Genomic DNA, 24,037 nt, shown 5'->3' on the forward strand with positions numbered 1-24,037 from the left:
TTTATAGTGGAACTGACTGACAAATTAAAAACTCTTTCTGGAGTAGAGGACGAGCAGGAGGCCTTTCTGTGTGGAGTTTGTGTTCTCCGTGTGTTGGTTTGGTTTCTACAGTACAGAGGCCTGATGTATAAACTGATGTATGCAATTTTCCACAAACATATCGGGATTCATAAAAATAAACTAGATGTAAATATGTGTGCACCGTACAGACACTAGACCATGTGTACACACTCTTTTACTGGAGGGAGTGAAATACTGAAGGAAACAGAATGATTTTAAAGTCTGTTTTACATTTGACACACATTTAGATTAAATATGACACTCTCAATAATGAAGATAAGCACTGCAATTTCATGAAATTATCCAGAAATTACATTATTTTATATGAATATTTGCAGTGGATGTGCTGCTTTCGAACAGTTTTCCTGTGGTTTGGGATTTAATGTTTTAATCACAGGGAGGATTGCTTGGCACATGACAATTCTGCTCTAAATTGTGTCCTAAATAGCAAAACTCATGTTCTGAGAGAATAGTTTTGTGTGAATAATGATTACTGATGTGAACTTGATTCGTCTGATGGCTCTGGAACATAGACGCAACGACAGACACAAGGATGCACTCATTGATCAAACAGTCCATTGTCTGGTTTGAACGGGTTTGATGACAGTACTCTAGATCCTCTGTTCACAGGTGTGTCACACACAGACAGCAGACTTATGATAACCCCTTTCATGCTCTTCCCAATATTGTGACAAACACCATATTTAAAAGATAGAATTAGAAGGAAACTGTAAGATATGCATGTTTTATTTTCAATATGTTTTGTTATTGACTCGGTGATTCAGACAGTTATTTACACTGCAAAAAAATGGCTTTCCATTAAAATATAGGCTATAAACATTGTGAAATATATGTTTACTTTATAGGTAAAATTGCATAAATTTGAATAGCAATGTGATCATCTCAAAATGCATTTATAGTACATATCTCATATTATCTGTGTTGTATCCTTTATCCTTTACTGTGATAAAAATGGTGTCATGTGGATGGAATATGCATGGAAATGATATGCAGATTATGTTATGAATATCAAAACTAGGCATTGTAAACTCCATATATGGCTATTTCAGGGAGGAGACGGGGTGGAGTTTCATGTACTTACAATCTTCCGCTGACTGGATATTACAAAGGTAATTTTTGCAGGTTCTGGTTTACACAAGATTTATAAATCTAAAAACTTTTGTACATACACAAAATCTCGCTTTTGTGAGTACACACACATTTAGGAGGAAATCTACGTAAAGTTTTATACATGAGGCCCCAGGAAAATTAGAAACACTAAATTGTCTGCATGTGTGAGAGTGTGAATGTGTGTCTGTTAGTCTTGTGAGTTTCCTTCAGCCTGAGACTCCAGCATCCTGTGACTCTGCATGCAGTTTGAAGAATGGATGAAATCAGGTTGAAGTTTGTTCCTCTGTTACAGCGTACTGGCTTTGGTCTTCAGTAGATGTAACTGTGACACACACACACACACACACACACACACACACACACACACACACACACACACAGCATTCACTTTCACAATTCAGTTTGACACTTTTGTTTTGCTTCCACTGCAGCTACTGCGTATGAATGAGCACCATCTGTTGTTAATATTGATTTATAACAAAAAAAAGACAAAGAGTAAAGGCCTGTCTGTCAGTGAATGTGAATGGTTCACAGAAAAGACAGTCAGAGGAGAGAGACGGATCAGACAGAAGTGTTACCTCTCGCTCTGTAACATTTGAACAGCAGCACGACTGTCGACAGCAGATACGGACAAGCTGCCAGAAGAAAACTGAGGATGCTGGAAACAGAAATCTGACCTGAATGTGACACTGAAAAAAACAACAAAAAAAAAACAGCACTTATTGAGCAGCACTGCAGATCTCCTGAAGGCTTTCAAAAAGTTTCTTGGGGAACCCCAATTTTTATGAGTATGTCATTTTGAACAACAGGCAAATATTTATCACAGTATTAACTCACCATTAACAGACAGATGTATTCGGTCACTGTCCTGTGATGAGTTTGGTCTTCCATCTCTCTGTCCTCTACACCAGTACTGATCCTGATCAGACTCATTCAGTGCTTTAATACTGAGAGTGTCTCTGTTTACAGTGTAACGATCAGACGACTGTAACATTACACTGCTGTATGTGTCTTTAAACCACTCATATCTCCAGTTACTGTGAGTCTCAATCACACAGGTCAGAGTGACTGTCTCTCCAGTGAATACAGGACTGTCTGGAGTCACAGTCAGTGAAGATCTGGGTAAATCTGTAAAATATAAAACCAGATAAATACCAGATATGAAATATGTATACAATGAAGTGATATTTTAATCTTTTTAATCTAATGTAAAGTCTCAAACTTTACATTAGAGTTGCCCTTGACTAAGGATTTTTCTGGTCAACTAGTAGTCATTCATTTGAAGCATTAGTTGACTAATCACACTTTTATTAATAAACCATTTAAATAATTGTAATGAGCCTTTAATTGCATACATAGCCTAATAAATGCTTAAGCACATGCATAAAGCTTGCCACAGCGCACAGCAGAAGTAATGATTATGAATGTGATAGGGAAAATCTGTAAGGAGACTGCATTAACATTTTAATAATTCACTGATAAACTGAATGCAAGTTTCATACAGATTACATATTCTGAGAATATGTAATATGTACGAATTGGTTTATTTGAAAGTACCACCAAACATCAAAATTTTTGATTGATGACTTTGACCTTTTGACCTTCACCCCTCCCCCACCTGCCCACTCACATGGCTTTGACCTTTTGTCCAATTAATGGTCACAGCTGTTGTTATGACGTGATATGACATCTGTTTGTAATAAATCATGCTTATATGTCATCAGCCATGAAATTACTCAATATTTACAACATCCATGAATGATCGGCAGCTGTGATATGACATCTATTTTTTAATATATCATGTCATTAGGTATTAACCTTATGACAAGTATTACGGTCACACACACAACTTAACATTATTTAGTAAAGTGATTTCCACTTTGATTAAAATATATATAACAAACGTGATTAATGTAACCATTTTAAAGAAAAAAATTATGTTTTGTTATAGCTTTTGGAGCAAGGGCGCCGCCATCTTGCAGTACCACCACGTGTGACGTCAAGGGGGTTGGTTGCCTCCAATGGTCAGTGCAGTAATATATGCATTTCTTTACATTTTGAACACACAAATGTTATTTTAACACACAAATAATTTGGTTTTCACTAGGGCCGCTGCTGGCCAAATGGGTACAATAAGAAGGATTGTATTGTTGTGCCCCCCTCACATTTTATTTAAATGGAAGTTGTTTTTCTAAATAATGCGAACTTGACTGACTGCTTCATTTACACTTTAAGGAGTTATTCCCCATTAAACAAGAAGGTGTTACATCCAGGACATTTATGTACTTTGCGCAGCTAAATGGGCTGAAACTTTTCTCACAGTTGCCATTTTCTTTGACCCGCGAATCGGGAGGCAGAACATAGGAGGACGGAAAATGCAGAGATTAAGTGATTTTTGTTTTTATACAGTCTATGGATTTATGTTATTCACACATTATTCTTCTCCAGTCCCCTGAAGGAGAATTTCAGGTGCATGATTGATGACTGAAGATGACAGACTGATAAAAGGTAATTAAATCATTACTGCTAAGATTTTCATTGTACCACTGACTGACACCCTACCTCTCTGCCTGAGATCATACCTGTCTTCTTTCCTGCATGTATCTGTTTTACAGACAGTAATGGATGTAAAACAAACAAACAAACAAATTGGTAAAAGCATCCACCATGTTATGTTAATCTAATGAGGTTATTTTTTTTTTTGGAGTTCTTTTGTTGGAAGCTGTTCTTCTGTTGTTTGCTGTTTTGTAGGAGGACCTGGGGCTGATGTTTGAAGTTGAGGTGAGCCATGAACAGTAGACTACAGTGTGTGAAACACAATCTAATCAAAGCTCTACACTTATTGCACATTTTGTTATTCAGATGATTTCAAAGCAACTTTAGTTTTTTTGTTTGTTGCTCTACACAAACTATGCTATCAAACTGAAGATAATTTTTGTTCTTTTTCAGTTCATGGCCAAAAGTATTCGAGCAGTTGTATGACAGTAGGTAAAAGTAATTTTACTCATAAGGTTTGCCTTGCAGATAAATACTATTATCCCCCTCTCCCCCAGGGCCATTCTCAGACCAGCCTATCCCAACACCTTTCTATATTGAGTGAGTTAAAAACCTCATAAGATATGACAAATGACTTACATAATCTACTTTTAACAAGTTTTTGTTGGTGCTTTTTTAAGAATGTGTTCTGTGTTCATCAAAAGGGAGTTATATGGGTTTGGAATTAAATTTTTGAGTAAATTATTCCTCTTATGTTGTTGCAGATGGTTCATGCTGGAATAACAGAAAAAAAAATCATGCAGTTGTATGACAGTAGTTAAAAGTAGTGTAACTCATAAGGTTTGCCTTGCAAATAAATGCTATTTATCCCCTCTCCCTCAAGCCCATCCCAACGACTTTCTATCTTGAGTGAGTAAAAAAAAAAAAAAAAAAAAAAAAAAAAAAATATATATATATTTTATATATTTTATATATATATATATATATAATATATATATATATATATATATATATATATATATATATATATATATTTTTTTTTTTTTACAAGGCAGCCCATCACAACACCTAAGATGGTGCTTAAAGGCTGTAGGGAGGGTCATCTTGTGCAATATGACCACATTGTGCTTGCGTTGGATGGACAGTTAATCACAGGAGAACAAGGACATCTTGACAGCACTGGGACTCCTCCTGTGTGCATATTTTGTGTTTGGAATCCAGTATCCTAAAGCAGCGGTTCTCAGTTCTAATTCTGGCGACCCGTCCCTTGCATGTTTTGCACGTCTCTCTTATTTAACACACTGTATTCAGATCATGAGCTTGTTAGAAAAGAGCTCCACGAATGAGCTGTGCTCTGACTGACATGGTCCCTACACAGTGTCCCTACACGGAACATTCATTCACAGATTTACACTGCTTCCTGTCATTGTAAGTCAGTATTTTCTCTATTTCTGGGCCTCTTCCAGCTCTATTTGCTGTTTATTGTTTTTTAAATCCTGAAGGACGTGCAGAAATGTTTGTACACTGCTGAGAGTGAACAAGCGTTTGTGTGTGTGTGTGTGTGTGTGTGTGTGTGTATATATATATATATATATATATATATATATATATATATATATATGTATATATATATATATATATATGTAAACCGGGATTCTCTCTTCTTCAAAAATGTAAATATTTCAAGCTTGTTGCATTATTTTGTAGATGTATAAAACAACAACTCCGCAGTATATTGTATATTGTAATGTTGTATATGTATATTCCCTGGCTTGTCAGCACTCATTTTATTTGCTGCTGAAAGAAATAAATTAAAAGGTTTTGAGGATGTACTTTGTTTCTAAGCATTTAGTACAGGAATTTGACTCTTAAAACCTGCAACTTGGTATAAAAAAAATTGTTATTCATCTTAAGTAAAAGTGTCATTTAGAAGCATATTGGCTCATCTATAGTAGTCAAATATGACACCTCTAATGTTTCTGTGTAACACATTTTGACAATGTGCTATTACCCTTCTTATCTTTAAGAATATGTGCTATATAGTACCAAAAGAGGTTCCCCTATGATAAAAAGCCAAAGAGCCAGCATTGAGCATAATTTTTGTTGAAGCAATAAAGTGCTATATAGCATCTCTTATGGTTCTACATAGACAAAGTGCTATATAACACCTGTAAAAAATAGGTGCTAAATAGCACTAAAAGTGGTTCCCCTGTTATTATGAGCCAAATAACCTCTTTTAGTGCTATATAGCAATTTTTTTTTTTAGAGTGAATAGCTACCAAGATAAATTTTGGTAACTGCAGTTTGGCTAAAACTATGAATGAACACCACAACAGCTTAAGCAGCAAACTTTGCAAAAGACAACATTTACTGTAGTACAGAAGAACAATGAAATTCAACTCACCCTTCACTGAGAGAGAAACAGAGCTTGATTGTGATGAGTTTGGTCTCTCATCTCTCAGTCCTCTACACCAGTACTGACCCTGATCAGATGTAATTACTCCTCTGATAGTGAGAGTGTCTCTGTTTTCAGTGTAACGATCAGATGACTGTAACATTATACTGTATCTGCCTTTATACCACTTATATCTCCAGTCACTGTGAGTCTCAATCACACACTTCAGAGTGACTGTCTCTCCAGTGAATACAGGACTGTCTGGAGTCACAGTCAGTGTAGATCTGGGTGAATCTGTGAAGAAAGAAGACAGAGCTCTTTCAGTGAACTAGTCAGAAAGTCTGGGTTTTTTTTTTTTTTGGATTATGTGAACAAGTGAAACAAGTGAAAAGAGGTTTTCACAAAAATGAGTTCATTAAACTCTTGTCTAGTGATCCCAGTGCTCCACATTAGAGCCCTGCGCGGGACTGTTTTCTTAAAACCGAACCCGCCCGCTCCCACTGAGTGTAACCTACACGTGTGTTTTATTTTTACTTGCCCTCCTCTTCCGTTTCTAGCTCTCTTTTATATTCAATTTCCTCATTGATTTCCGCCCATTAGAAAAAGTGAAAAGCTGGTATGGATTTCTTCCAAATCGCCACACTACCAGTACCTAAGGACCATGGTATCCCTGTTCTTAATTGGCCAGCAAACTCGCCTGACCTTAACCCCATAGAAAATCTGTGGGGTATTGTGAAGAGGAAGATGCGATATGCTAGACCCAAGAATGCAGAAGAGCTGAAGGCCACTATCAGAGCAACCTGGGCTCTCATAACACCTGAGCAGTGCCACAGACTGATCGACTCCATGCCACGCCGCATTGCTGCACTAATTCAGGCAAAAGGAGCCCCAACTAAGTATTGAGTGCTCTACATGTTCATACTTTTCAGTTGACCAAAATTTCTAAAAATCCTTTCTTTGTATTGGTCTTAAGTAATATTCAAATTTTCTGAGATACTGAATTTGGGATTTTTCTTAGTTGTCAGTTATAATCAAAATGAAAAGAAATAAACATTTGAAATATATCAGTCTGTGTGTAATGAATGAATATAATATACAAGTTTCACTTTTTGAATGGAATTAGTGAAATAAATCAACTTTTTGATGATATTCTAATTATATGACCAGCACCTGTATTTTTTTTTTTTTCTAATTTAAATGGAAGTTGTTTTTCTAAATAATGCAAACTAGACTGACTGCTTCATTTCCACTTTAAGGAGTTATGCGCCATTAAACAAGAAGGTGTTACATCCAGGACATTTATGTACTTTGCGCAGCTAAATGGGCTGAAAACTTTTCTCACAGTTGCCATTTTCTTCGACCCGCGAATCGGGAGGCAGAACATAGGAGGACGGAAAATGCAGAGATTAAGTGATTTATGTTTTTATACAGTCTATGGATTTATGTTATTCACACATTATTAATTTTGTAACATCACATTGGACTCGCGGCGCAAAGCTGACGAGGAGGTTGCTTTTTAACAGGAACACTGAAAGTAAGTGTATTATCTCATTTACAATATATATTTTATAACATATTGATTTATAGTGATTTTTAACTTACAAGTCGTGTGCGTTTAAATGGGCCAAAACTTTTCACTCAGACGACATTTCCCTTGACTCGCGGTGCAGACACGGATGTTTTAACAGAGCGAATACTGAGAGTAAGTGTTTAGTCTCATTTACACATGTATTTTATGACGTTATATTATTTTATAATGATATTTTTGTGCTGTGCAGTCCTAAACCTTTCTCATGGACATAATTTTCTTTGACTCGTGATACTGAGAAGACTGAGAAGATGTTACTTTTTGGAAAACACCAAAAGTAAGTGATTTAATGTTACCTCATTCACAAAACACGTATTTATAACAATACTTATATTGTTTTACAAAGACATCATGTGATGTGCGCTACAAAATTTTTCTCAGAGAGACTTTTGCTTTGATTCACAATGCGAGCAGGAAAGAGGTTACAATTATCAACAAGATACCTAAATTAATGTTAAGTGTTATACCTCATTTACAATGCTTTTTGTAGCATCATACTGACAAATCAAACCATTGTAAACATGCATGTCTTGTGACCAAATATCATATCATTGTGATGAGTGGGACGGGGCCGAGAGCCGTGGGAACAGAGCGAGGCCGTTGGAGTAATTGAAATTGAGTGTCACCTGCACCACTCACCGGTCTCGAGTCCCACCGTGGAGCTCCGGAGGGATACGAGGAGGAGTAACGACAGTGAAGGAGGAGAGAGGACCAGGCCTGGATTTTAGTTTGTGTTTGTGCGCGGCAGTCCTCCGTGAGGGGCTGTCGCGATATTTTGTGTTTATTTTGTTATTAAAGTTTTATTTAAAATTTTTGCCAGCTCCCGCCTCCTCCTTCCCATGACTACACACGTTTTGCTTTGTTACAATCATATATCATGAACCTTGTAAGTTAAGTTATTTTGATGTGTTGATTTACTGGATTTGGGACCTATTTTCAAATATTCATTTGAAATAACTCTTTACAGTATACTCAAACGTTCTATATTGAGTGAGCTTAAAAAAAAAATTAAAAAGTGATTTTGTCACCTCATAAGATATGACAAATGACTTACATAAGCTACTTTTAACAAGTTTTTGTTGGTTCTTTTTTTTAAGAATGTGTTTTGTGTTCATTAAAAGTGAGTTAAATGGGTTTGGAATTACATTTTTGAGTAAATTATTCCTCTAATGATTTTGCAGATGATTCATGCTGGAATAACTGAAAAATCAAAAGGAAATTTGTTTGAGTATAAGATCATCAGTACATTGTCAAGTTGGATGAAAAGAGCCCTTGTTAATGTTTTTAGGACACATACAACAGACAAGGGTAAGCCACATTTCCATATTTAAGATTATTGATTGTCATGTGTAACTTTTTGATCATTAATTTTAGTTATTTGCCTAATAATAATTAGTCTGGGCTCTTTCTAGTAGGGCTGCCCTCGACTAAAGATTTTCTAAAGACTGTATTTATTCATTTTTTTTTTATACATTTTATTGGCAGCCCCAATTTTTTACTATTTAACTACCCCAATAGGTTGATGCTGGAGAAAATGAACAAAGCATCAGGGAACATCAGTGTGTAATGAAGGAGGAACCCGAGAATCTTCGACCAAACGTAGAGCTCCTCAAAGAAAGAATGGTGCTGATAAAATACTATCGGACAAATTTTGTGTCCAAATATAGCACAGAGGAAACTCTCTCTTAGTACCTGTGTTTCATACTGGCCAAAATGCTTAGTACAGTAGTGTGTTAATTGCCTCCTTATTTAATTGTATGTGTTATTACTAAATTTTAATGTGTGTCTTTCCTCTGCCTTCCTCTCAACATAAGCTCCTTTGGGATCTGTGAGACCACGCCAGTGTTGATGTGGACCAACCAAATTCTCACACAGCACTCTGTAATGACACCCGAGTCCTTCAAGTTTTGCGGAGTCCCCTGAAGGAGAATTTCAGGTGCATGATTGATGACTGAAGATGACAGACTGATAAAAGGTAATTAAATCATTACTGCTAAGATTTTCATTGTACCGCTGACGGACACCCTACCTCTCTGCCTGAGATCATACCTGTCTTCTTTCCTGCATGTATTTGTTTTAACAGACAGTAATGGATGTAAAACAAACAAACAAACAAATTGGTAAAAGCATCCACCATGTTATGTTAATCTAATGAGGTTATTTTGTTTAAAGGCCTTCAGTTGGAAGCAGCTCTTCTGCTCTTGCCTGCTCTGTTCAAGGAGGACCTGGGGCTGATGTTTGACTACAGTGTGTGAAACACAATCTAATCAAAGCTCTACACTTATTGCACATTTTGTTATTCAGATGATTTCAAAGCAACTTTAGATTTTTTGTTTGTTGCTCTACACAAACTATGCTATCAAACTGAAGATAATTTTTGTTCTTTTTCAGTTCATGGCCAAAAGTATTCGAGCAGTTGTATGACAGTAGGTAAAAGTAATTTAACTCATAAGGTTTGCCTTGCAGATAAATACTATTATCCCCTCTCCCCCAGGGCCATTCTCAGACCAGCCTATCCCAACACCTTTCTATATTGAGTGAGTTAAAAACCTCATAAGATATGACAAATGACTTACATAATCTACTTTTAACAAGTTTTTGTTGGTGCTTTTTTAAGAATGTGTTCTGTGTTCATCAAAAGGGAGTTATATGGGTTTGGAATTAAATTTTTGAGTAAATTATTCCTCTTATGTTGTTGCAGATGGTTCATGCTGGAATAACAGAAAAATCATGCAGTTGTATGACAGTAGTTAAAAGTAGTGTAACTCATAAGGTTTGCCTTGCAAATAAATGCTATTATCCCCTCTCCCTCAAGCCCATCCCAACAACTTTCTATATTGAGTGAATAAAAAAAAATATATATATATATTCTTATTATTATTTTTTTTACAAGGCAGCCCATCACAACACCTAAGATGGTGCTTAAAGGCTGTAGGGAGGGTCATCTTGTGCAATATGACCACATTGTGCTTGCATTGGATGGACAGTTAATCACAGGAAACAAGGACATCTTGACAGCACTGGGACTCCTCCTGTGTGCATATTTTGTGTTTGGAATCCAGTATCCTAAAGCAGCGGTTCTCAGTTCTAATCCTGGCGACCCGTCCCTCGCATGTTTTGCACATCTCTCTTATTTAACACACTGTATTCAGATCATGAGCTTGTTAGAAAAGAGCTCCATGAATGAGCTGTGCTCTGACTGACATGGTCCCTACACAGTGTCCCTACACGGAACATTCATTCACAGATTTACACTGCTTCCTGTCATTGTAAGTCAGTATTTTCTCTATTTCTGGGCCTCTTCCAGCTCTATTTGCAGTTTATTGTTTTTTAAATCCTGAAGGACGTGCAGAAATGTTTGTACACTGCTGAGAGTGAAAGAGTGAAAGATACTGCAGTACATCAGAGTGTACAGCTTAGTTTGCACATGGTTGTGTATTATTAATTTTCAGTAATTTCACTCACTCACTATTAATCTTAAAAAGACTAGATTTTCCAAATAAACTAAAGAACTAAATGTAGGCCTAAGACCATAGGGGAAAAAGTTACCTGATTACACGGGCTACGTGTGTGTGTGTGTGTGTGTGTGTGTGTGTGTGTGTGTGGTGTGTGTGTGTGTGTGTGTGTGTGTGTGTGTGTGTGTATGTATATATATATATATATATATGTAAACTGGGATTCTCTCTTCTTCAAAAATGTAAATATTTCAAGCTTGTTGCATTATTTTGTAGGTGTATAAAACAACAACTCCGCAGTATATTGTATATTGTGATGTTGTATACGTATATTCCCTGGCTTGTCAGCACTCATTTTATTTGCTGCTGAAAGAAATAAATTGAAAGGTTTTTAGGATGTACTTTGTTTCTAAGCATTTAGTACAGGAATTTGACTCTTAAAACCTGCAACTCTGTAAAAAAAATTGTTATTCATCTTAAGTAAAAGTGTCATTTAGAAGCATATTGGCTCATCTATAGTAGTCAAATATGACACCTCTAATGTTTCTGTGTAACACATTTTGACAAATGTGCTATTACCCTTCTTATCTTTAAGAATATGTGCTATATAGTACCAAAAGAGGTTCCCCTATGATAAAAAGCCAAAGAGCCAGCATTGAGCATAATTTTTGTTGAAGCAATAAAGTGCTATATAGCATCTCTTATGGTTCTATATAGACAAAGTGCTATATAACACCTGTAAAAATAGGTGCTAAATAGCACTAAAAGTGGTTCCCCTGTTATTATGAGCCAAATAACCTCTTTTAGTGCTATATAGCAATTTTTTTTTTTTTAGAGTGAATAACTACCAAGATAAATTTTGGTAACTGCAGTTCGGCTAAAACTATTGACTAAAAGTTGACAAAAATGCAATGATTTTTCTTCGACTACAACTATGAAAGACTCAAATGACTAAAATGTGACTAAGACTATTAAGCATTTTTGTCTCAAGATAAAGACCAAGACTAAATCAAAAATGCCTGCCAAAATTAACACTGAGGTGCAATATTCTTTGTAACAATTTGCGTGCATGTGAGGCCATTTTGTCAAATGTGTTTTTTTTTTTTTTTTTTTTTTTGGCCAATTAAGCTTTCGGCAATTATTTAAAATACAGGTCCTTCTCCAAAAATTAGCATATTGTGAAAAAGTTCATTATTTTCCATAATGTAATGATAAAAATTAAATTTTATATTTTTATAATATATTTTAGATTCATTGCACACCAACTGAAATATTTCAGGTCTTTTATTGTTTTAATACTGATGATTTTGGCATACAGCTCATGAAAAATTAAAAAATTAGCATATTTCATCCGACCAATAAAAGAAAAGTGTTTTTAATACAAAAAAAGTCAACCTTCAAATAATTATGTTCAGTTATGCACTCAATAGTTGGTCGGGAATCCTTTTGCAGAAATGACTGCTTCAATGCGGCGTGGCATGGAGGCAATCAGCCTGTGGCACTGCTGAGGTGTTATGGAGGCCCAGGATGCTTCGATAGCGGCCTTAAGCTCATCCAGAGTGGTTGGATCTTGCGTCTCTCAACTTTTCTCTTCACAATATCCCACAGATTCTCTATGGGGTTCAGGTCAGGAGAGTTGGCAGGCCAATTGAGCACAGTAATACCATGGTCAGTAAACCATTTACCAGTGGTTTTTGGCACTGTGAGCAGGTGCCAGGTCGTGCTGAAAAACGAAATCTTCATCTCCATAAAGTTTTTTCAGCAGATGGAAGCATGAAGTGCTCCAAAATCTCCTGATAGCTAGCTGCATTGACCCTGCCCTTGATAAAACACAGTGGACCAACACCAGCAGCTGACATGGCACCCCAGACCATCACTGACTGTGGGTACTTGACACTGGACTTCAGGCCATTTTGGCATTTCCTTCTCCCCAGTCTTCCTCCAGACTCTGGCACCTTGATTTCCGAATGACATGCAAAATTTGCTTTCATCCGAAAAAAAGTACTTTGGACCACTGAGCAACAGTCCAGTGCTGCTTCTCTGTAGCCCAGGTCAGGCGCTTCTGCCGCTGTGTCTGGTTCAAAAGCACACGCCTGTGCACGGTGGCTCTGGATGTTTCTACTCCAGACTCAGTCCACTGCTTCCGCAGGTCCCCCAAGGTCTGGAATCGGTCCTTCTCCACAATCTTCCTCAGGGGTCCGGTCACCTCTTCTCGTTGTGCAGCGTTTTTTGCCACACTTTTTCCTTCCCACAGACTTCCCACTGAGGTGCCTTGATACAGCACTCTGGGAACAGCCTATTCGTTCAGAAATTTCTTTCTGTGTCTTACCCTCTCGCTTGAGGGTGTCAATGATGGCCTTCTGGACAGCAGTCAGGTCGGCAGTCTTACCCATGATTGCGGTTTTGAGTAATGAACCAGGCTGGGAGTTTTTTAAAAGCCTCAGGAATCTTTTGCAGGTGTTGTTTAGAGTTAATTAGTTGATTCAGATGATTAGGTTAATAGCTCGTTTAGAGAACCTTTTCATGATATGCTAATTTTTTTGAGATAGGAATTTTGGGTTTTCATGAGCTGTATGCCAAAATCATCAGTATTAAAAACAATAAAAGACCTGAAATATTTCAGTTGGTGTGCAATGAATCTAAAATATATGAAAGTTTAATTTTTATCATTACATTATGGAAAATAATGAACTTTTTCACAATATGCTAATTTTTTGAGAAGGACCTGTACATCTGATCACTTTTCACAATAATCAAGAAACAATGTGAATGAACACCACAACAGCTTAAGCAGCAAACTTTGCAAAAGACAACATTTACTGTAGTACAGAAGAACAATGAAATTCAACTCACCCTTCACTGAGAGAGAAACAGATCTTGATTGTGATGAGTTTGGTCTTTTATCTCCCTGTCCTCTACACCAGTACTGACCCTGATCAGATGTAATTACTCCTCTGATAGTGAGAGTGTCTCTGTTTACAGTGTAACGATCAGACGTCTGTAACATTACACTGTCTTTACTCCACTCATATCTCCAGTTACTGTGAGTCTCAATCACACACTTCAGAGTGACTGTCTCTCCAGTGAATACAGGACTGTCTGGAGTCACAGTCAGCGTAGATCTGGGTGAATCTGTGAAGAAAGAAGACAGAGCTCTTTCAGTGAACTAGTCAGAAAGTCAGTTTTTTTGTTTTTGTTTTTTGGATTATGTATACAAGTAAAACAAGTGAAAAGAGGTTTTCACAAAAATGAGTTCATTAAACTCTCGTCTAGTGATCCCAGTGCTCCACATTAGAGCCCTGCGCGGGACTGTTTTCTTAAACCCGCACCCGCCCGCTCCCACTGAATGTATAACCAGGCCCCCCCGGCTCCCGCAATGTTTGTGTCCACTCCTGCTCGCTCACGCGGACTTTATCTCAGAGCTTATGAAAAATGTACACAAATAGGTAGCCTACTAAGACTAAGTATTCGTTTAAGTTAACACCCAGAATAAAATATTTTAAACATGATTGCATTTAAATAATATGAAGTAACCAATGCTAAACCAAAGCACCACACATGACAAAAACATTGTTTTGTTTTTTTTTGTTGTTTTTTTTTATAAGCGTTATAAAACATTAACCGTTAAAACAAAACCGCAACTAACGGCTAGGCATACTGCATACATGCACCAAACGATTAACTAGGAAATAACTTTACCATTAAATAAATAAACACAGAGAACTTTGAAAATACGCTAGATATAATTCTAACAAAATAAATACAAAACGAAATAAATAAAACAAAATAGAATGCTTCTAAAAAATCTTACAGATTTCACATTTACAATAGCTTGCTTAACAGGTTATTGCAATAATAATAATAATAATAATAATAAGAGTTAACAAACAAATGAATTTGATCACTGGGCCTTATTGCTTTGCTTACTCCATATTACTATGAAGGAAAAGTATATTGCTGACTGACTGCGGTCCCAGACTTGTCCGTCTTTCTTCCAAGATCCGCCCATACACACTAAATGCCCAATCTGATGGCGCACTAGATGCGGAATGCTCAAAATAAAACGTGTGAATTTTGAGGACAGGAAATCGCTTTTTCCCATTTTTTTTTTAGTGACAAATGAGAATTGTTTCCAGATGTCTGACTTGCCTTGCTTTGCTTTTGTCAAGTAAACAGCAGCTTTAATTTTCTTCTCAACTTCTTGTGTTGACTCCATTTCTACTACACACCACCGTTCCCCGCGGGCAGGGATAGGCAACTCTGGTCCTGGAGGGCCACTGTCCTGCAGAGTTTAGCTCCAACCCTAATTAAACACACCTGAACAAGGCAATCAGTGTTTTCGGGATTACTAGATAGATACAGGCAGGTGAGTTTTTATGAGGGCTGAAGCTAAACTCTGCAGGATAGTGGCCCTCCAGGACCGGAGTTGCCTATCGCTGCCCGCGGGTCTCCCGCGAAATGTTCTGACCGTCCACTCCCGCCCGCAGCAAAGGTAAAACCGCACACTCCTGCGAGATTTGCTTTGGGTCCCGCGGGAGCCCAAACCCAATGCAGCCCTCTACTCCACATAGCAATTAAACATCTTAAAATGCCTTTATTTGTGTGCTTTCTAAAGTTTTCAGTATTTTTCTGCTCATTACTTGACAACTGGTGCTCCTGCTCCCCCTCAGCACAAGTGTGGTATTGTTGTAAAGCGCACCAATCCAGCTGTGAATATTCAGAGCTGATACTCAATGTCATGAGTCTGAACCAATCAAACATCATTTTCAATCAGACTTAAAACCCACAAATCATGTAACTGTGCTATAAGTATATATATTGCATTGATTTTTCTATATATATATATATTTTTTTTTAATAAAGAACAAATCAACCAATAAAGAGTGAGTGTATAAAGTATACAGTCTATAAGAGAAACGTAACAGATAGACACGTGTAACTTAATCATAATAGTTTATTGCAGATGTGTTAAAGAGCAGTACCACAGTAATCCAGCATTGCAGTTGCACTTCTCTCTGGCAGAATATAATAGTAGTGCGAGGAGCAGGGCATATAAGTTGTTAAACTCTGGAAATACTATCCCGAGCCACTCCGTCAAGATGCATCATTCAAAACACGCATCACCGGAAACACGCCATGTCACAATCTATGATGAAACCAGCGAGAGCCAATGAGCGTTTGAGATTGCGGCCGTAAAACTTCTTAATGGTAATTTTTTTAATTATTACTATAGCTACAGAGGAAGGAGATACATATCACAGATTAATGGTTTGAATTTGGATCTGTTCCTCACACCAAGCATCACATGGATAAAGAGGATTTAAATAATAAATAATATACTTTCATGATCATTTTATTTAATGCTTGTGCATGACAGCATACTAATAAAAATGATGTGCCCCCACTCTCTATTATAGATCAGTGTGTACCCCATGGTAAACCAAATTAATATTACATGATAATGGCTAAATTATCTCTCTCTCTCTCTCTCTCTCTCTCTCTCTCTCTCTCTCTCTCACTCTCTCTCTTCATGTAGGTTTTATGATATTTTTTGTTTTTTGAATAATAATACAAAATTTAATAAAATTATAATTAAGTGCAGTTTAATGCACTTGACTGATTTGCTTAATTTTGAAATGATAATGTTTTATTCTGTTTTGACTTGCCATTTCAAAGACTACATTTTAACAATACTACACTTCATTAAAATGTATGTGATCATTTAACCATTATCATGCAATATTGTATTTATCTTGTTTTTCATGGGTCACATAATACTCTGCCAGATTATAGCCTGATTTGGGTCACATATCACTGGACTGATCTGGGCCACACTCCTCCCACCAACAATCGGCCCTCATATTGTTTGCCGGATCCCCGCCCTGCCGTCATTGCCACACATGGCCCAGCTCTGGCTGAAAGGGTCCATGCCATTGCCGACAGGAGGCCAGCAGTGCCAGCTTGAGGCCACATTTGGGCCAAGTCCATTTGCTATGTGGGAAATAACACCTTTGGTGATTGTTCAGAACACCCTGCATGGTGCTTTGTGTCTTATCACGGAAATGTAAATCCTCTGAAAACACGTAAAGAAAATGGCAGAAATTTCACATTTTCAAGCTTTTAATTCACTAGTGACCAATGCATGCAGGATAATATTTTCTGACTGCTATGAAGGGAGAATGATAATGGACTAAATTACATCAGAAACTTTGGGCTGTTTCTCACAAAACTATTGTATAAAGGTAGAAGAGCTGAAATATAGAACATAGGTTACTGGACTGGTTTCTTAAAGGAGATATATTATACCCCTTTTCAAAATATGTAATATAAGTCTCCAGGTGTCCCCAGAATGTGTCTCTGAAGTTTCAGCTCAAAACACTCCACAGACCATTTATAATATCATTTTGAAAATGCTTATTTTGAGTGGAAGTAGGTACACGCTGTTTTTTTGAGCCTGTCTCTTTAAATGCAAATGAGCGGTTGCTCCCCGCCCCCTTTTCCAGAATAGAGCTGTGCCCTTACAGCTCATACCTGCTAAAAACATCTGTTTTGGTTCTGATTATCATGTTTATCAGGCTGAAATCATGCGTTTTAAACCATATGAGTTTAAACTTCTGATATAAGGTTTTCTGAGAGCACACATCAGAAGCACACGGACAGAAAGCGGCTGTCACAGCATGTGAGTAGGCTACTAAACTAAGTTCTTATTCACACACAAGTTTACGATAAAAACAAATGAGTTACAAAAACAGTCGGTTATGTCTGTGAAGGTAAACTGTTTTGAAATAAATCACATTTATTTCAGATCTGTGTGGCAGTAGCAATACAAAGTAAATAAATCGATAAATACACTGCTCTGTTGTCTCCTCTGAGGCTAGTGTTCTGTGCTCGTCTGTGCAGCCGAAGACAGAACAGTTAGCACGTTTTGCTCAAACTTTCAAGTTTACGCTGTGGGTTAGTGTTGTTTTTGGCGGGCTGTTTTAATTTTAGTCTTAGTCTAGTCTTTGTGTGAAGCTGTCATTTTAGTTTTTATTAGTTTTAGTCACGTTCATACTCTTTTTAGTCTAGTCTAGTTTTAGTCGAGGAAAACTGATGACATTTAGGTCTCTTTTTAGTAATGCAATTCTATTTAACCCAGTCAATATAGTACAAATAACTTACCTAGAAATATAGACAAAACCAAAATTTTCCTTTAGGCAAACCCATTTCAAACAAGGTTATCTATAATATTATTGTAACCTTATAGACTCAAGAATACATCCATTCCAGACACGGAAGACTCTCTGATTTGAATTTACAACATTTATTTTACAAACCAAAAATGTTAGAAGTACAACACATAGCCTACATTTAAATAAAAATAATAATAATAATAATCTGCTAATTTTTCTCCCAAAGACGAACCCTGGCTGGCCAGCCATCTTTCCCTTTCTCTGTGTCAAGGCTGATTTATACTCGATGTGTCCGTAATTTCGCTTGGGTGAGCGCGGAAAATATGACGTCATCGCGGTGTCGCTGGAAGTTCGCTTTGAGTGCGCGCTAACTATTCACGTGGCGGAGTAAACTGCATTTTTTGTGTGTTTGCAAATTGTTTGGGTTGCGGAGTTGAAAGGGTTCAGGGTGATTCAAGCCGAACATGCACGTCTGTGTTGGCGTTTGTGTGAAACAGAAGCAGTTTAATGTGAAGTTCAAACTCCATCAGGTGCTTTTTGATGAAAAACACTTTTTTGGAAAAAAATGTTTGCATAGTTTGTCCAAGGCTTCTTATTTTAAGTACATTTTATTTTTATTGTATAAAATAGAATTAGGAATAATTTAGATATTAATTATACACTATTTGCTTAAAGTTGTCTTGTGTTTGATGTGTAATACAGCCAATAGTTTAAGATTCTTTTAAGTTTGTACATAAAGAAATTATTAATTCATCAACTCATTCATCATAAGACTTGTACTGGCAAATGACTTCTCACCGGTGATTCCCGACGGTTTTAGAGGACAATTACTCCTCGTCGCTCCCCTGTCATTTCAAAGAATAGTACAATGGCGAACGTGACAAGTGTAAAAGCCTCGTCCGTTTGGGAAGGAGCGCTCGCAGTCAGCGGGGCCAGGCGAAAGTACAAATCCCGCTTAACTTTGTTTGTTGCATAGACAGTAAAAGAAATGGACACAGCGACCCCATTGGAACTCAATTGAGACAAGTGAAGCCCATTTTTAGCGATTTTTAGAACTTCCGTTTCTGACGCGCAGACTCAAACTAAGCTTGATGACGTCAGCAACCTGTCTGACAGATGTAAACCTTCTAGTAGCTGTGCGTGCAAACTGCCATGGTTAATCTTGCAGAGACGGCGAGCTTGAGCGGGGAGTTCTTTGGCGTGAGTGAGCAGGAGTAAGTATTCTGATTAATTATTTTTTATAGTATTTTAAAATGTAACGCCAGTACGCCATATCTCTTGACGTCTCCCCGATTGCCTGCGGGCTTCTCTTCCTGTCTGTACGGTAATTTCTCTACTGTGCGACAGAGAGTCGAGTGGTTATGACGCAATTGTTAGCCTATTTTTTACAAAAAACTGTTTCTACGGGGCCATAATGTAACATAGAAGGTAATGGAGCCCTTTTATACATTGTCGTGTATCTTTAGAAATAAATAATGGACAAATGGAGTCTTTAAACGCCTCAGATGTAAAGTTATTCGCTGTCAAAGTGACGCCAAAATGAATGGGAGTCAATGGGATGCTAACACAAGTGAAGTTCTGCTACAAGATGGCGGCACGCGGCCGACTTCAACTTCCGGTCGACTTCCTTCCCCCCTGGTTTGTTGTCATCTTCTGCCGCGAGTGGGACTTGAGGAAATGACATCAGTCGCGTCTGCGCAGTGAGACACAGGAAACAGAAATATTGCAAAATAATAATAACGACTAAACGAGATGAAATAACGTTATAACATTTCGTTTTGTCTCATTTTGGTCAACGATATTGAAGAGACATTTTAGCATAGTTTTTATATTGTAAACCACATTTAGTCTCATTTTTATTCGTCAACAATATTGCATTATACATTTAATTATAGTCATCGTCTCGTTTTTGTCACGTGATAAAGGTTCATTGACGACGATATTTAGTCATAATTTTCGTTGACGAAAGCAACACTACTGTGGGTGTAAACTAACAGATTAAAGGGCGGTAATATTATAAGATTATGAGGTAATATTATGAGGTAATATTATGAGATCTCTTTGCCACTTCACCAAGGGAGCGAAATCAGATGCGCTCGTTTTCTCAGATGCTTGCAGAAAAAGGCTTACCAAAACAAAGTTACTGGGTTAATCTATTTCACGTTCCCTTGGTTGGTAGATGCTCCGGGGACCTGATTATAGCACTTAAAACCTGGAAAAGTCAGATTTTCATGATATGTCACCTTTAAAACAATCATGAAAGCTCCTGTCGCCATTTATAAGTGACATAAGTCATAGTAATGCAACAGAAAAGCCATATTGGTGCCCAAACAACCCTTCAGTGAAAAGTTCTTAAAAGAACCATTTTGCAGTGTGAAGAACATTTTAATAATCTCAAGACCCTTTTGTTCAATGGAAAGATATCATGTATGTTAAAGGTTCTTCATTGAACCATCAAAACCAATAAGAAGCTTTATTTTTAAGAATGTACTAATACGGGAAGTTCCCACAGAAACATTATTATGTTCAGGTCTGTGCTCGCATACATCAGACTGAAGACTTTGTGTCATGTTTCTAGAGTGTTGTGTTTTTATGATGATACTTCATACTTCAAATTTAAAATACATTTTGAGATTCCTGTAATCATATACAGGGTTTAATTTTTTAATTCTCTTTTAACTTGCTATGGAGCTATTCACACAGGACCTGTTCTTGTTTTCACAATATATGCAACAACAAAACCCTCAAATGAAGTGTAACATTTGAGAATGAGAACGTCTTTTGATTGGATGTGTGATCATACATGTAGTGCAGAAGGACAATGAAATTCAACTCACCTTTCACTGAGAGATAAATAGCAGAGCTTGACGGTGTTGAGACTGATCTTATCAGTCCTCTACACCAGTACTGATCCTGATCAGATGTAATTACTCCTCTGATAGTGAGAGTGTCTGTGTTTACAGTGTAACGATCAGACGTCTGTAACATTACACAGCTGTATGTGCCTTTATACCACTCATATCTCCAGTCATATATTTGGTCAATTCTCCATCCCCAGTAACTGTAAGTCTCAATCACACACTTCAGGTTGACTGTCTCTCCAGTGAATACAGGACTGTCTGGAGTCACAGTCAGTGTAGATCTGGGTAAATCTGTGAAGAAAGCCAAAAACATAAAATGATTTAAAGTCTGCATGAAATCAAAATTGACCTTATTTACTCTATTACCACACATTACTAGTTTAATGTGAACAATTAATCTGTGCAAGTTAATACGCTGAGAAAAAAAAAAAAAGGTTTGTCTTCCATTTGCTTTCGCTCTGGGATGGAATTCCTTCTCTGATGACGTCAGTTTAACAGCTTGGGCAGAACATCCTTAAACACACCCCTCCAACTGTTAGATTGCCATGAGTGAGAGACAGAGAGGAGGAGCGCAAAAATAAAATCACACCCTATATTCAGTATTCAGTTTCAGCTGGAAATACTTCACAACACTGAAATAAAGTCAGCAGCAACTTCAGGTTAACACAGACTTTAAACAACTCTTTGTAGAAATATTATAATTATTTCACAGAACTGAACAATTCATCCAGTGCAGTAAAATGACAGACTTCTCTTTGATGATGCTGGATTTCTCCAGTTTATTCAGTTTTGTCCACTTCAACCAGAAGCTGCAGCTCTGCAGAGTTTAGCTTCATCCTTAATTAAACACAACTGATTCTGCTGATCTTAATGAATCACTGCTCTGAGCCTTGGATCGAAGATCCAAACACAGCTTTATTAAGGGGTAGTCCATAATTGTAATAGGCAAAGGGCAAACAATAGGAACAACAGTTAAAACACAGACAAACAGGGAAATTCAGGAAACCAGGCACAAGATTAAAACCATGACATGAAAACCAGCTCAGAAATGCAGTGTAAAACACAAACAAGACTTTGCAATGAGAGTCAGAATCCATTGGGGACCATATTCATAAAACATCTTAAGGTTAAAAGTAGCTCAAAACTCACAGATCTACATAGGACAAACTCTGGGTAATAATGGGTGTGACAGTCCAAATTTTAAGACTCCTAAATTTTTGCTTTTAGAGTATTTCACAAAGTGTTTTAAAACTAAAATCAGGTTATAAATTTGTGAAAAGTTAGGGGTAGTCAATACCAAATCACAAACCATCCTAAAATCACTGTTGCCAGCAATTTGCCTCACAACATAATGTTTTTTTTTTTCTTTTTTTTTTTTGAAACATTTCACAATCTTTTCCCTTTAATTGAATTATATCCTTCTATCTATATATCCTTCTTTTTATGTTCAAGATAGTCCAGATGTAAACCATAATGAGCCTTTATAGCCTATTCCATGCTCAAACACACAAATGGAGCTTGCCGCAAAGCAACAGTGAAAGTAATGAATTAGTGTGACAGTAATAAAAATAACAAATAACAAGGAGTTATTTTAATTACTTCTTAATAAACTAATGTTTTCTGAATCATTGTCAGCTGCAAAGATGAAGTTGACAGTACTGACTCGCCATCTCCACAGTAGTGACTCGCCTTTAGAGAGAAATGAATCTCTCATTGGTTATTTGGTTCTTTTAGATATTTCTAGCTTTATATATATATATATATATATATATATATATATATATATATATATACTATTTTTTATGTTTTTGAAAGAAGTTTCTTCTGCTCATCAAGCCTGCATTTATTTGATCAAAAATACAGAAAACAAATGTAATATTGTGATATATTATTACAATTTAAAATAATTGTTTTTAAATTTATTATACTTTAAATTATCATTTATTTCTGTGATGCAAAGCTGAATTTTTAGGATCATTATCACATGATCCTTTAGAAATCATTCTAATATGATGATTCATTATCAAAGTTGGAAACAGTTCTGCTGCTTAATATTTTTTCAGAACATGTGATACTTTTTTAGGATACTTTGATGAATAAAAAGTAAAAAAAAAAAAAAAAAAAAAAAGAAGCTATGTTTTTAAAAATATAAATATTTTGTAATAACAATATACACTACTGGTCAGTAATTCGGGGTCAGTAATTTTTTTTCTTTCTTTTTTTAAAATAAAATCAATACTTTTATTCAGCAAGGATGTGTTAAATTGATAAAAAGTGATAGTAAAGAAAATATATTATTAGAATATATATTATTAGAATTAGATATATTATTATTATTATTTTTTGAATAAATGCAGTTCTTTTTAACCTTTTATTCATCAAATATATTAGACAGCAGAACTGTTTCCAACACTCATAATAAATCAGAATATTAGAATGATTTCTAAATGATCATGTGATAGAACTGGATGTTACATGTGACACTGAAGGCTGGAGTAATGATGCTGAAAATTCAGCTTTGCATCAACAGGAATAAATTATTTTTTTTAAGTATATTCAAATAGAAAACTATATTATTTTAAGTTGTAATAATATTACACAATATTACTGTTTTTTTCTGTATTTTGATCAAAAAATGCAGGCTTGATGAGCAGAAGAGACTTCTTTCAAAAACATAAAAAATAGTAATGTTTCCAAACTTTTGGTCTGTACTGTATATATATATATATATATATATAAGGAGATGGGTTGATTACTTGTTGATTGTAATATGTTTTTATCCAATGATTACATGACAAAATTTGTAGTCAGTAATATAATCTCTTAGATTACACATTTTTGGTAACGTAATCTGATTACTTTTGGATTACATTTAGATT

General features: G+C 36.3%; 1 protein-coding gene across 1 annotated transcript in view; it reads right to left on the reverse strand.

Annotated features, from left to right (window-relative positions):
• Nucleotides 1-1,746: 1,746 nt before the first annotated feature.
• The window catches only part of LOC109076006 (titin-like), a 74,830-nt gene continuing 52,539 nt past the window's right edge, over nt 1,747-24,037 (reverse strand). Inside the window, exons 3-5 of the mRNA XM_042726801.1 lie at nt 6,092-6,376; nt 2,029-2,319; nt 1,747-1,880 (exon numbers count right to left, since the gene is read on the reverse strand). Coding sequence (XP_042582735.1) covers nt 1,753-1,880; nt 2,029-2,319; nt 6,092-6,376 — 704 coding nt within the window. The 3' untranslated portion in view covers nt 1,747-1,752. The remainder of the gene's footprint in view (nt 1,881-2,028; nt 2,320-6,091; nt 6,377-24,037) is intronic.

The sequence above is a fragment of the Cyprinus carpio genome, chromosome B7 (assembly GCF_018340385.1).
Source record: "Cyprinus carpio isolate SPL01 chromosome B7, ASM1834038v1, whole genome shotgun sequence".
In the NCBI taxonomy this organism is placed as follows: Eukaryota; Metazoa; Chordata; class Actinopteri; order Cypriniformes; family Cyprinidae; genus Cyprinus; species Cyprinus carpio.